Raw genomic sequence first — 13,783 nt, forward strand, 5'->3', positions numbered from 1 at the left:
ATTTGATGCAAATTGAATGCGAATCTTTACAAATTTGTACTTCTGTAATCTCTTCTATTAGGTAAGATATAGTTTGAATACAAATGAACACTATAACCAATATTAATTTGTTGCTTTGTTTTACAGGTGCCTATTTTTATTCCCATCTTGATGGCCTGTATTTCAATTTACCTGATATTGGCACCAATCGTCAGCAAACCAGAGTTACCATATCTATATTGTGTGTTATTTATACTGAGTGGGCTTCTTTTTTATTTACTTTTTGTTCACTACAAGTTCAGCTGGGTACAGAAGATTTCAAGTAAGTATAAACAAAACAGACTTGCGAATATCCTGCAGATAAAATATAGTTATCCACAATTAATTGTATAAGCTATTTGTCTACACTAAACAATTGCTTATTGAAACTGGTAGATAAAAGGGATCATTTTAACACTGTCATTGAATAAAACTCCTACTGCACACTAAAAGGTAAGAAATTTTCCATCTAATCATTGAATCCCTGTCTTTAGGAGGCAGTTAATCAGCAAGCACTTATACTAAGCACCTACTCGATGGCCAGACAATGTGCCAAGTATTAATAGTCACTTCTATTTGAAAATGTAACCAAAAATGACTTACCACTTAAACAATTCCCCTGTATCTAAGAGTCATACTTCAGAGGGTACTAGGATGTAACAGATATCTCATCACTTAATATAAAAAAGAATGAACTACAACATCAAATATCTAATGGCATTTAGGAATTCATTAATTTAATTTGTTCCTGACCCCCAATCATGGATAGGAAAAGTAGGTTAATATATCAAGTCCTGGCATTGTTATTACCAGTTTTTTAAATGGTTTTAAAAAAGAGGTATAGATTAATGCTATCTTCCAAGGTCTGATTATGTTGGGGAAGTAGCTTCTGTAAATTTAAGGTATAAAGCCAGGTCTGGAGAAAATGGGGAAGGCTTAGTTAAGTAACAGGAATTATAGTTTAGGTGGCATTCAGTAGCAACTGGGGCAGGGTTAGCAGTGGGTCAAAGAGAGGCAGACAGATTAGAACAAGGGTATCCATACTTCTTAAGGGCATATGGGGAATATTTGGAAAAAGCTATATTATTTAATTGAAATAATTCAAAAATAGTAGTCTTAGCAAACACACAAAACAATTATGTACCAGATAAAGTTTCCTTTATGAAAAAAAAGAAAGAAAATGTAACCAATGTAGTGCTCTAACCCCTTACAGAATGGGTACCCCAGAAGATGCTTTGGTTTACTTTGTATTTTTCATATATTGAATTTTCTGTGTAGAATTTTTGTGTATAGGATAAAACATCATGCATACAGTATTCCAATGAGCCTACTTAGGTTAATTTCAAAAAACTAAGTTGCAAAAGTCACAAAAAATAAGATAAGAAGTCCTTGCAGAGGAATCACAGCCAAGTTCAATTTACAAAATTTAGTTTTAAAAATATTTGTGAATACATTGGATATAAATTATACAATATAAAATACTAATTTGGTTGGCATTGAACTAAACATACCACTAGTCTCTGCCCTTAAGATCTGAAAATATCTGTACTCTTTCTGATTTATTTTGTGTATTTGTTCATATAGTTAAATGTTATTTCCACAGAACTATCTTTTCTTTTAAAAAAAAAGTTTTATTAATGCCTTCTGTCAATACATTATGATCATTTCTAGAAACGCATCCCCGCTCCTTCCAAATTAATTTAAACCTTCCATTGTAGCAAAGAAAATAATCAAGCAAAAATACCTGATACACCGACAAAATCTGACAATGTTTCTGCTGTTGTAGTCCCCTTCTCTGTTTTAAGGAGGGTGGTTTGCTTCCCAGTCTGTCCTCCAAGACCATCCCTGGTCTTTCAGTGAGCTTACTTCTAGTGACCTTCTCATTTACACTGTTATAGTTACTGTGAATATTGTACTTTTACTTACACTAATTTCACTCTGCATTTGTTGTTGAGTCATTTCAGTCATGTCTGACTGTTTGTGACTCCATTTGAAGTTTTCGTGGCAAAGATAACAGAGTGGTTTGCCATTTCCCTTCTCCAGCTCATTTTACAGATGAGGAAACTGAGGCAAACAGGGTTAAGTGAGTTGCCCAGGGTCACACAGCTAGTAAGTGCCTGAGGCCAGATTTGAACTCAAGAAGATGAATCTTCCTAACTCCTGGTCCAACCCTCCATCCGCTGCGCCACCTAGCTGCCCTTCACTGCATTAACTTATACAACTTTTCATTAGTTTTTTTTTGCATTAATTTCTTACCACATAGTTACATTCCATACATTTGTAATAGCATGGATTTTTCAGTCACTCTTTAATTGGCACCCATTTTGTTTCCAGTTCTTTGCTGCCATAAAAAAGTACTCCTATGAATATTTTGGTATATACATTGCGGGGCAGGGGGCGGGGGGTGGGCAGGGAGGTATTTAGGTGGTATTACAGATAGAATGCTCTACTTAGAATCAGAAAGACTAGTTTTAGTTTAGTTTTTATTGTGTGGCCCTGGGCAAGTCAAGTCACTTTTCACCCTCTGTTTCCTCATCAGCAAAATAAGGTAAGAATAGTATCTACATTACAGGACGGCAAACATTAAGTGAGATGACATATATTAAAGGAATATGGAAATTCTAGTTATTATTATTATATTTGACTTTTGATTCTTTATTTTACCTCCTTGGGACATAGGCCCAGTGATGGGGTCACTGGGTCAAATAATATGAATCACAAAATCACTGAATTTGAGAAGTAAAAGGCATCTCCGTGTCCACCTAATCTAAACTACACCTAAATAAGAAAGCATCTGGGTGGCATGGTGTAGAGAGGGCTAGCCTGGGAGTCAGGAAGACCTGAGTTCAAATTTAGACTCAGATACTTATTAGCTGTGACCCTGGCCAAGTAATTTAAACTCTGTCTGGATAATAATAGCACCTATCTTGCAGGATTGTTGTGAGAATCAAATAAGATCATATTTGTAAAGTGCTTATCTCAGTGCCTGACACATAGTAGGTACTTCATAAATGTTTCCTTCCTTCCTTCCTTCCTTCCTTCCTTCCTTCCTTCCTTCCTTCCTTCCTTCCTTCCTTCCTTCCTTCCTCCTACAATCTATCAGACCCAAGTAAGAGGAATCCTGTTATCTACCAAGGCAGTCCATTCTATTTTTGTATAACTCTCTTTGTTAGGGAGCTTTTCTTTCCATGAAGCTTTAGGTTTTTTTCTCGTCAAATTCCACTCATTAGAAGGTTAGCCACTTTTCTTTAATAATTCCGAATTGACATCCAGGACGCTTGCCCCAATCCACAGCTCCACTCTGAGTGTTATTGGTGTTTCTATCTCATCACATACCCTTTAACTGTGACTGCTTTTATTTTTTTCATCTTTGCCAATCTGTAGGCTGAGGTTAAAAACTCAGAACCGTTTTAATTTGCTTCTCTCATCATAAGTGCTTTGGAGCATGTTTTCATCTGGTCGTTCACATTTTGTAATTCTTTTTTTTTTTGGAAACTGTTCTTGTTCTTTGACCACGTCTCTATTAGGAAATGCTTCTTGATCTTATATATTTGTGGCAATATAGTTAGGATATTAGACTTTTATCAGTGATATTTGATGTATAGCTTGGATATTAGACTTTTATCAGTGATATTTGATGTAACTATGTTCCCTGCTTGTCAGTTTCTCTATATCCAATCTTCAGTGATTTTGTTCACATGAAAGCTTTAAATTTTAATGCAATATAAATTTAATTTGTTTTCTTCTATGATCAGCTTTATACCTTTTTTTTTAGTAAAGAACTGTTCCCCTTAAGAGTTCTTCACCAAACAAGGGATGGGGGTAATCACAAAAAATAAGACAGATAAGAAGAGAAGCTATAAAATGGGTGGGGGAGGGGAAGGGGAACCTTACTTCAAATATCTTTGATAATAGTCTGATACCTGAGGTATGAAAAGAAGCAACAAAATTATGTGTGAGCATGAGCTGTTCTCCAGTGTATAAATGGTCAGAGAATATGAGCAAATATTTCTGTGAAAAATGCAAACATTCAACAAGCTATATCACTAATAAGAGAAATAATAATTTTTACATAGCACCTACTATGTGCCAGGCACTATCCTAAGGATTTTACAGTTGTTATATCTTGATCCTCACAACAACCGTGGCGTTCTATTCATTGCACCATCTAGCTGTTCCTACTGTAAATTAAAATAACTCTGAATTTTCACTTCACGCTATCAGTTGTCAAAGATAATGAAAGATAGGGATAGTCAATGCCAGAGAAATTGCAGAAAGACAAGTACACTAATTCATTTGGAATTTTGCTAAAAACATGACTAAAATACTGAGCTAGAGATCCCATTGCTAGGCAAATACTCCAAGGAGATAATGAAAAGAAACATCCAAGATACACCAAAAAAAAGTTTTTATGAAAAATTATTTTTAGTTCTAAATTCTTTCCCTTCCTCCACCCATTACCTCACCCATTGAGAAGGCAAGCAATAAGATACCCATTATACAAATGAAGTCATGCAAAACATATTTCCATATTAGTAATAGATAAAAAAGCAAGAAAATAAAGTGGGAAAAATGTTTTAATTCATACCCAAAGTTTATCAGTTTTGTTTGCGGAGTTAAATAGCATTTTTCATTAGGAGTCCTTTGGAATTGTTTTAGCTCATATTATTGAAAAGAGTAGCCAATGCCAAAATATTTATAGCATTTTTTATAGTAGCAAAGAACTGGAAATAAAGTAGATACCCATCAGTTGAGGGGTGGCTAAACAAATTTTGACATATTCATGTGTCATACTACTGCCCTCTAATATTTGAGGAATATAAAACATGAGAAGAGTTATACGAACTGATGAAAAGTGAAGTAACCAGAATCAGGAAAATATGACTACAACAATATAAATGGAAAGAACAAAATAAAAATGAAATTGAATGCTGTTTAATTAAAATGACCAAGTCTGACCCCAAAGAAGAGGTAAGAAAATAAACCTCCCTTATTTCATTGAAGAGTTGGGAGATTGCAAATGTAGAATATTACATGTGCTGTCAGACTCAGTGTATTGGCTAGTTTTTTTTTCTTTTTCTTTTTCATTATAAAGAATGACTTTCAATTTTTTAAAAAAATTATCCAAAAAAATTTAAAATAAGTAAATAATAAATTTTTAAAGTCCAAAAAATTGTTCCCCTAGGCATAGTTATGGAAAAATAGCTCTTCTCCATTATTCCATAATTTTTTATCCCGTGAGTTTTTATAGTCAAGTATCCATTTGGAGTTTATGGTTGCAAAATGTTATACATACTGGTTTAAACCTAATTTCTAATTTATTTTTTAGTTTTCAACATTCATTTCCACAAGATTTTGAGTTACAAATTTTCTCCCCATTTCTACCCTCCCCCCACCCCAAGATGGCATGTATTCTGATTGCTCCTTTCCCCAGTCTGCCCTCCTTTCTATTACCCCACTCCTCCCCCTCCTCCCCTTTCCCCTTACTTTCTTGTAGGTCAAGATAGATTTCTATACCCCATTGCTTGTATATCTTATTTCCCAGTTGCATATAAAAACAATTTTTTTTAACGTTTGTTTTTTAAAACTTTGAGTTCCAAATTCTCTCTGTTCTTCCCTCCCCACCCACCCTCCTTGAGAAGGCAAGAAATTCAATATAGGTTATACATGTATCATTATGCAAAACACTTCCATAATAGTCATGTTGTGAAAGGCTATATTTCCCTCCATCCTATCCTGTCCCCCTTTATTCAGTTTTCTCCTTTGACCTTGTCACTTTTCAAAAGTGTTTGTTTTTGACTACCTCCTCCCCCAGTCTGTCCTCCCTTCTATCAGCCTTGCTCTTATTCCCTTCCCCCCTACTTTCCTGTAGGGTGAGATACCCAATTGAGTGTGTATGTTATTCCAGCCTTAAGCCAAATTCGATGAGAGCAAGATTTACTTGTTCCATTTCACCTCCTCCCTCTTTCCTTCCATTATAACAGCTTTTTCTTGCCACTTTACACCTAATTTCTGCCAAACTGCTTTCCAGTTTTCCCATTAGCTCTTGATGAATAAGGAGTATTTTTCCTAGTAATTTGGCTTATCAAACACTGGGCTGATGTTTTTGACTCCTTACCTTTGCTTATCAAGTTTATTCCACTGATTCACCTTTCTATTGTTGTTTTAACAAAACCAAATAGTTTTGAATGCTCATGCCTATAAATACCAATTTTCATTTTGCTCCTCATTGTGCAGAGTTCCTCCGAAATCCGTATCCTCTGGATTTGGTAACAAATAAGAGCTAGTAAAGCTGCATTTGCCTGGCTTCTTACAGATCTTTAATATCAACAGGAATGGGGGAGAAAGGAAAATTCCTATGTGTGTGTGCATATATATGTATATATATGTGAATATACATGAATATATGTATATGTATGTGTGTGTGTATATATGTCTATCTATCTATCTATCTATCTATCTATATATATATGTATATATATTCACCAAGCTAGATACTGGAGAATAGCTTATAACATAAGAAGCATCACAGTAGAAATGCCTAGAAATTCAGAGGAGGAAAAAAAATCCAAGAAAGGAACTAATAAAACCAAAACCAAAGCCTGTGGTCTAGATGTCTATAAACAAAGCATGAGTATAGCAAGCAAGGTAACCTAGCGATACTAATGTGAGACAAATTTGACTCCATACATTTCACCCATCCTCATATGGACCCTCGCCATCTTGGCTGTCTTTTTTCTAGACATGTCAACTTGTTAATGTCCTTTCTAAACAAAAGCACTAGAATGGGACATAATCATGTAGATATGATCTGATCAGATCAGAGCATAGACAAAAATGACCATCTCTTTCTTCTTGGAAGCTACGCCTCTCTTCATGCAGCCTAAGATCCCATGAATTTTTTTTTGGCCCCTATCTCACACATTGAGCTTGCAGTCTACTAAAATGCTCAGCATGTTGCTGTGCACAGGAAAAAGCACTGAATTTCAATTCAGAGGATATGAGTTCATGATTCCCAGATTTTTCCGCTTTACCGTCTCTGAACCTCAGTTTCCTCATATGTAAAATGAAAAGATTGGAGTAAATGACCTCAACGATCTCTTGTACTTCTAAATTTAATATTTAATTCAATTAATATTTTAATTCTAAATGTAATATTTTAGACAAAACATTATCTAGTCATCCTCCTCCACATCTTGTACTTTGAAATTAGTTGGGTTTTTTTTGACCAAAGTATAAGACTTTATTGAATTTCATCTTATTAGATTCAACTCAGTGCTCTAACCTGCCAAGGTTTTTGGATCCTGACTCTCTTGTTCAGTGTGTTAGTTATCTCCAAGCTTTGTGTCATCCACAAATTTTATAAGCATGTTATCTATGCCTTTATCCAAATCACTGATAAAAATATGAAACAGCACAGGGTCAACTGAGCTCCTGCCAAGCTTGCATTGAACCAGTTCTGCCATTCAACCAAATCCATCCATTTTGTACTGTCATCTAGTTTGTATCTCCATCATTTCCACAAAATCGTATAAGATACTTTACCAAATGCCTTGCTAAAATGCTAATAAACTCCATCTAGAGCATAACCTTGATCTACACTGACAGAAAACCAAGTAGGAGTAGTCTGGCGTAAGCTGTTCTTGATGAAACCATATTGGCTCTTTCTTTTCTAAAGGCTCACCAGCTTCTTTAATGATCTGTTCTAAAAATTTCCCAGGAATCAAAGTCAAGCTTACTGGCCTATATATTGCAGACTATTTTTTTTCCTCTTTTTTGAAATTCTAGACAGCATACACCCTTCTATAGCTCTCTCTCATTCTCCATGTTCTTTCACTTACTGCTGACAACCAGTGGCTCAGAAATCAGCCAGTTCTTTCAGGACCCGAGGATGTAGTTAATGTGGGTCAGATGACTGGAATTCATTCAGGGCAGCTAGCTACTGCCTTTTTTCTTTACTCATTTTGGGTAGTAAATCCCTGTTATCATTTTGGTTCTATCCTTTTTAGTCCAAAGGTCATCTTCCTTTATAAAGGAGAACAAAAGGAATCAAGAAATTCTACCTTCTCTCTGTCATTATCATCCTATTCATCCCAAGCAGTAGTCCTATCCAAGGGTGGAGGGTGAGGATTTTTACCTCCATGAGAGCCTACTGTTAAATTTTCAGTGTGAGCATTTACTCTTCAGAAATTGACAAATTTACAAATCAGGGTCTGATTGATTCTCTTGCTGATTGTCTATGCAGATTAAACTTTGTGTTGTGAATTTTCAGAGAGCCCTAGGAGTACATTCCTGGTCCTATCCCTTTTTAAAAAATCCTTGTCTGAGTGTAGATAAAAGGTCTTTTTATTTGCCTCACTTTCCTCCCCTGGCATAGCTTATTATATATTATTGATATTCTTTTTTTTAGGACCATGCCACAATCATGTTCAGCCTCTATTATCTGCCATCTCTCCTGATCTGGCTTTCCCTGTAGAATTTTAGTTGATAAAGCCTTTGAAATTTCCTTTTTCAAAATTTCTGGTGCATGTTAGACTGTGCCTAACTTTCTTCTCTATCATAGTCTCTAGGAGGGAGCCAGTCACTTCCCTGCAAGGCTCCTCTCCTTTCTACATTGTAACCAATTTTTCCGGTTAGTGACAGTCAAATATAGAATTTCCTCTTGACTCCTCCAACTTTTCAAGGACTCAGTTATCATTAAGGAAAATCAAGAAGCTCTCAGCTCTTCTGTTTGTTGCAGAGAGCTTTTGAACAGATGTCTGGCTAACTGAACTCCTTCATCACTAAACTGTCATCATGCCTCTAAGGGAGGCTGTATGGTTCAGTGGAAAGAGCTCTGGATCTGGCGTCAGAAAGCCTGGGTTTGCATCCTGGCTCTGCTATTTACTGCCTCTCTGACTTTGGGGAAGTCAGTTAACCTCTCTGGGCCTCTGTTTTACTCATCTGTTAAATGAGGAGGCTTGACAAGAGGAGTGCTAAGGTGCCTTCTAGCTCTAAATCTGAGGTCCACTGAGATCCCAGAGGAGTGAAGATGAAGCCAGCTACCCACTTCCTGATAGAGAGGCTAATGAATGAATAAAGAATGAAATGCGGTGATATGGCTACTATGGGAATTTGTTTTGCTTGACGATGTATATTTTTATGAGTTTTATTTTTAAATGGGAGGAAGGTAGAAGAAAGATGGAAGGGCAGGAAAACATTTTTGTTCATTAAAAAAATTAAACTTAAATACATGTATGATCCTATAATCTTTTCCAAATTCTTCATCTAGTTCCTCTTTCTACCCAGGCAGTACATAGTAAATCTAATGATAAAAATTGCTTCCATTTCTCCCTCTAGTGATCTTCATCCAAATGATTTTCACTACACTTTTCTACCCTGGAGCCTGAATTTCTTCACATGATTATATTTTAATATCCACTGCCACCCATTCATGCCTCCTTTTACTTGTCCATTAAAATAATAATAATAATCCCACCAAATCTGTGATACGCATGAGGTCACCTCTGCTTCCTTGCATTTGTTGTTGTTCAGTCTTTCAGTTGTGACCCCATGGCCCATAGCATGCCAGGTCCTCCTATCCTCTACTGTCTCCTAGAGTCTGTCCAAGGTCCTGTTCAATGCTTTCATGACGCTCTCTCTCCATCTCTCCCTCTGCTGTCCCCTTCCCTTTTTTCCTTCAGTCTTTGCCAACATCAGAGTTGTTTTTTTTTTTCCAATGAGTCCTGTCTTCTCATTATGTGGCCAAAGTATTTCAGCCTCAGTTTCAGTATTTGAATAGTTTGAGTTAATTTCCTTCAGTCTTGTTGGATTTGATCTCTGTTGTCCGAAGGTCTCCCTGAAGTCTTTTCCGGTACCACAATTTGAAAGCGTCAGTTTTGCAGTGCTCAGCTTTCCTTATAATCCAACGATCTCATAGCCAGACATTACTGCTGGAAAGATCATAGCTTTGACTATACGGACCTTTGTCATATAACCCTTGTGATTTCTTGCATGAGAACCTCTCATTCCTTTAGTTTGTTGTCTAAACTTTTGATATCCGTCAATAGACACCCCAAGCCAAGAATTTGACTGCTGCCTTCTTTATTGGATTTTCTCTCCTTTGTCTTAATTGCTCTTTTCTCCTTCCCATAGCTACCTCTCGTACTTAGCTTGATGAATATACATAGGCAGACTTCTCTTTCAAAATCTTCTAAAATTGAACTTTTTGATTAGATTTGCAAGACATTTGGCAAATAAACTTTTAGCGCATTAGGTGCCCTCCATCCTTGTCCATGAGACCATCAACCCTATATTTCAAGTTATGTTCCAGAAATCCAAGTTCTATTTGATTCCTTAGCAAGTATTTCACCCTCAAATTTTTTTTATATTTTTAATATTTTTTGTATTAATGTAGATGTCCTGTCATGCCAACATGTAGGAAGAATTGCCTTCTCATCTTTTATTAATTTAAAAGATTCTAACCATTCTTAAAATTTCAGGAAATTATTGTGATTTATGATTCAGTATTTCTAATATTGTGGGGCCATTGATGCAGATATGTCCTGACTTTCCCTACCTTGGCTTTTCCACGACCTTAGAGTTCTGTGTCTCCACTAGGCACTAATCTCTCACAGAACCTAACAGTTGGAAGGAAATTTACACAGGAATTAAATTCAACTCCTATCTTTCTCTGACACTACTCACCACTACTTGTTTCTACTAATCTAGTTCTTCAGTTAAGAGGGGACCCACTGCCCCCTAGAGGACCGCATTACAAAGTTCACTTCTAAATACAATTTTTTTTTCCTTCTGCATTCCCTGCCTTTACTGGGGGAGCAGTGAGGTAAATACACCTTGTGTCCTTAATGGTCTTTAGTTCCTTATTCATGACTTCATAACCTTTGGCAATAAAGGCTCCCAATAGTATAATTAGTGTCCATGTCCATTGCCTGAAGTTAACTATTTTTTGACAAACTTTAGGAGGTTCTCCATTAATGTCTTGGATCTGTGCTCCAGGAAATGATGCAAACCTTGCAAATAAGTGACCACTCTTATCTTAGAATTCATGACAGAGCAGAGAAAACTGGACAAAATGACATCCCTTATGATTTTTAGAGATTTTAAAGGGGTCAGAGAAAAAAATAGGTAGAATCCTAGGTCAGCTCAAAAACAGTGAGACGCCACCAAGAATGAGATTCTGAGGACTCAAGCAGACCATTGTGTTAAGGAGAAAGGGAAGCTGTCTGAAGGTAGAGATAGGAGTCTTCAAAAATCTGAGTTGGTCAGTGATTTCCATGTGTAAGGCCAAACCACTCTGACCTTTCTTTTGATTTGGGGTTTTCTTTTTTCCTGGCAAAGAGAACAATCTCTGGATTTAAAAGGACGTACAAAAACTAACAGGGAACTGAAATCCAAGATCATAGGTAGGTAGTGCCTGGGGGCCTTTGATGAGTCCAAGTCCTAGGATGCTAAAACCAGAAGGGCCATAGAATAGGAGAAAGGCAAAGTGTCTAGTGGAATGCTCTAAAGATCCTTGCTTGGCCCTCATTATATTGTTGAACATTTTTGCCAGTGATTTGGATAAAGGTACAGATGGCATAATTATCAAATTTGCAGATGGTATAAAACTGAGACAGATAGCTAGCAGGTTAAGAATAAGAATCCAAAAAGTTAATAGTATATAACATTGGACTAATAATTAATTATGGATTAATAATAGATCAATAAGATGAAATGTAACAGGGATGAATACAAAGTCCTACACTTGGGTTAAAAAAATCAGTTTCAAAATGCTATCCACATCCAGAGAAAGAACTATGGAGTCTGAATGCAGATCGAAGGAGACTGTTTGCTCTTTTTTTGTTTGTTTCTTCTTTCTCATAGTTTTTCCCTTCAGTTTTAGTTCTTCTTTACAATATGACTAATGTGGAAACATACTTAATATGATTGGACATGTATAGCCTATATCAGATCGCACGCTGTCTTGGGAAGAGGAGAGTGGAGGGAGGGGGAGAAAATTTAGAACTCAAACTCTTACAGAAGTGAACGTTGAAAACTAAAAACTAAGTTTTTTTTTTTAAAAATCAGTTTCATAAATATGAGATGACTAGGTCTGACTGCACAGTTCATCTGAAAACAATCTGGAGTGGACTTCAAGTTTGGTATGAGTCATCAATGTGATATGGAAGTAAAACAAAAGAAAAACCTTTATGAAATCAGATTCCATTGACAAGTAGTGTCAAGAACATTCTGCCCTGATTAGAACTCATCCAGAGTATAGTTCTCAGTTCTGGGTATTTTAAGAAAGACAAAATAAAAAAAACAAAGGACAGCTAAGACAGTGAAGAGGCTGGAGATGATACCTTAAGAGGAGGATATGAAGGGAAAAGGGATGTTGAGCCTGGAGAAGACAGGGAAGACATGATAGCCATCTTCAAGTGTCTCAAGGATAGAGGAATTTTGCTTGACCCCAGAGGGCAGAGCAACAGACTTAGGTATGGTTGATGTAAGAAAAAACTTCCTAACAATTAGAGGTATCCAAACACAGGGCAGGCTGCATAGAAGTACAAGTCAGACTTTTGAGTAGCTTGTAGAAAGAATTAATGTTTAGTTATAATTTCAGCCAGATGAACTCAGATCCCTTCCAATTCAAGATTCTATGAAATGGCTTCTATTTTCCACAAACCTTAACAGCCCCAAGTAAATATTATTCTGCAGGGAATAGTGTATAGGGGACAGTTCTGGCTTGTGGAAATGTGTATGGAGAGGATGGCAAATCAAGGGGCAATAAACTATGCAGTGTGTCCTAAAAGTCTTAAGTGCTAAGCATTATATTATTAAAGGTTAAAATTTTGCAGTTTTAAGCTATTATTCTGTTTGCCATTTTCAGCTACGAAAGCTTAAATCTGCACAAATTTACACCAAGACTTTTGGGACACCCTGTATTATAGGCAGTGAACAGTGAAAATCTCTAATCAAAGTAATGAATTCTATGATTGACTTTTAATGACTATACATTAAATGCCACCTATAATACATATTCCTAATTATATGAACTTTGGGATTTCAGAACCTATGACCATGCATTTACAGATGCTCATGGAAGTTGTCCCTCCAGAAGAAGATCTCAACTAACATTTGATTTTTAGTACATCAAGCCATGTAAGAGATGTATTTTTGTATGGAATATTTGTGATTATGTCTTCCAGGTGTACATGTGTTTTTTTCCAAGAGAATTTTTACAAATATTTGTAATAACTGTTGTTTTTTTTAAAAAGAGATCCACAATTCTCTCTTAGCCTGGAGTTTATAGCTAGGAGAAGCATTTGGGGTTTGCTAAAATTAGCAAGCTAAGAAAGCTACTCTGCCCTATTGAAAATTAGGAGAGTGGTAAATGAAAAACCACAGTTGTGGTGGTGACTTATTTAACAAAGAGAACTGTACATTTATTTAAAATAACTGTCAGTAAAGTAAGCTCCTTAAAATCAATGGTCAAATGTTTTTTGTTTCTTATTTAACTAAATTTTATTTTCTCTAACACCTAACATTTTGCTCTGCATAAAGACACTTGTTTGTTGAACACAGGATTCTATTACCTTTGAAACTTTTTTTCAGAAGAGTATATTTGCAATCGATTATTTCAGAAATTCTAATTCCCAAATGGTTCAACTAATATGATGTAGAGGTCAAGTCCAAACCCATCATTTTACAGATGAAGGAACTGAGGCCCAGAAAAATTTGATTCTATATTAAGTGGCAGAGCCACCATGTGAACTGAAGTCCT

General features: G+C 36.0%; 1 protein-coding gene across 1 annotated transcript in view; it reads left to right on the forward strand.

Annotated features, from left to right (window-relative positions):
* Window positions 1-13,134, forward strand: part of SLC7A9 (solute carrier family 7 member 9) — a 49,378-nt gene extending 36,244 nt beyond the window's left edge. The window contains exons 12-13 of the mRNA XM_036752012.1: window positions 127-301; window positions 13,070-13,134. Coding sequence (XP_036607907.1) covers window positions 127-301; window positions 13,070-13,134 — 240 coding nt within the window. The remainder of the gene's footprint in view (window positions 1-126; window positions 302-13,069) is intronic.
* The last annotated feature ends 649 nt before the right edge of the window (window positions 13,135-13,783 follow it).

Source organism: Trichosurus vulpecula, chromosome 3 (genome assembly GCF_011100635.1).
Source record: "Trichosurus vulpecula isolate mTriVul1 chromosome 3, mTriVul1.pri, whole genome shotgun sequence".
NCBI lineage: Eukaryota > Metazoa > Chordata > Mammalia > Diprotodontia > Phalangeridae > Trichosurus > Trichosurus vulpecula.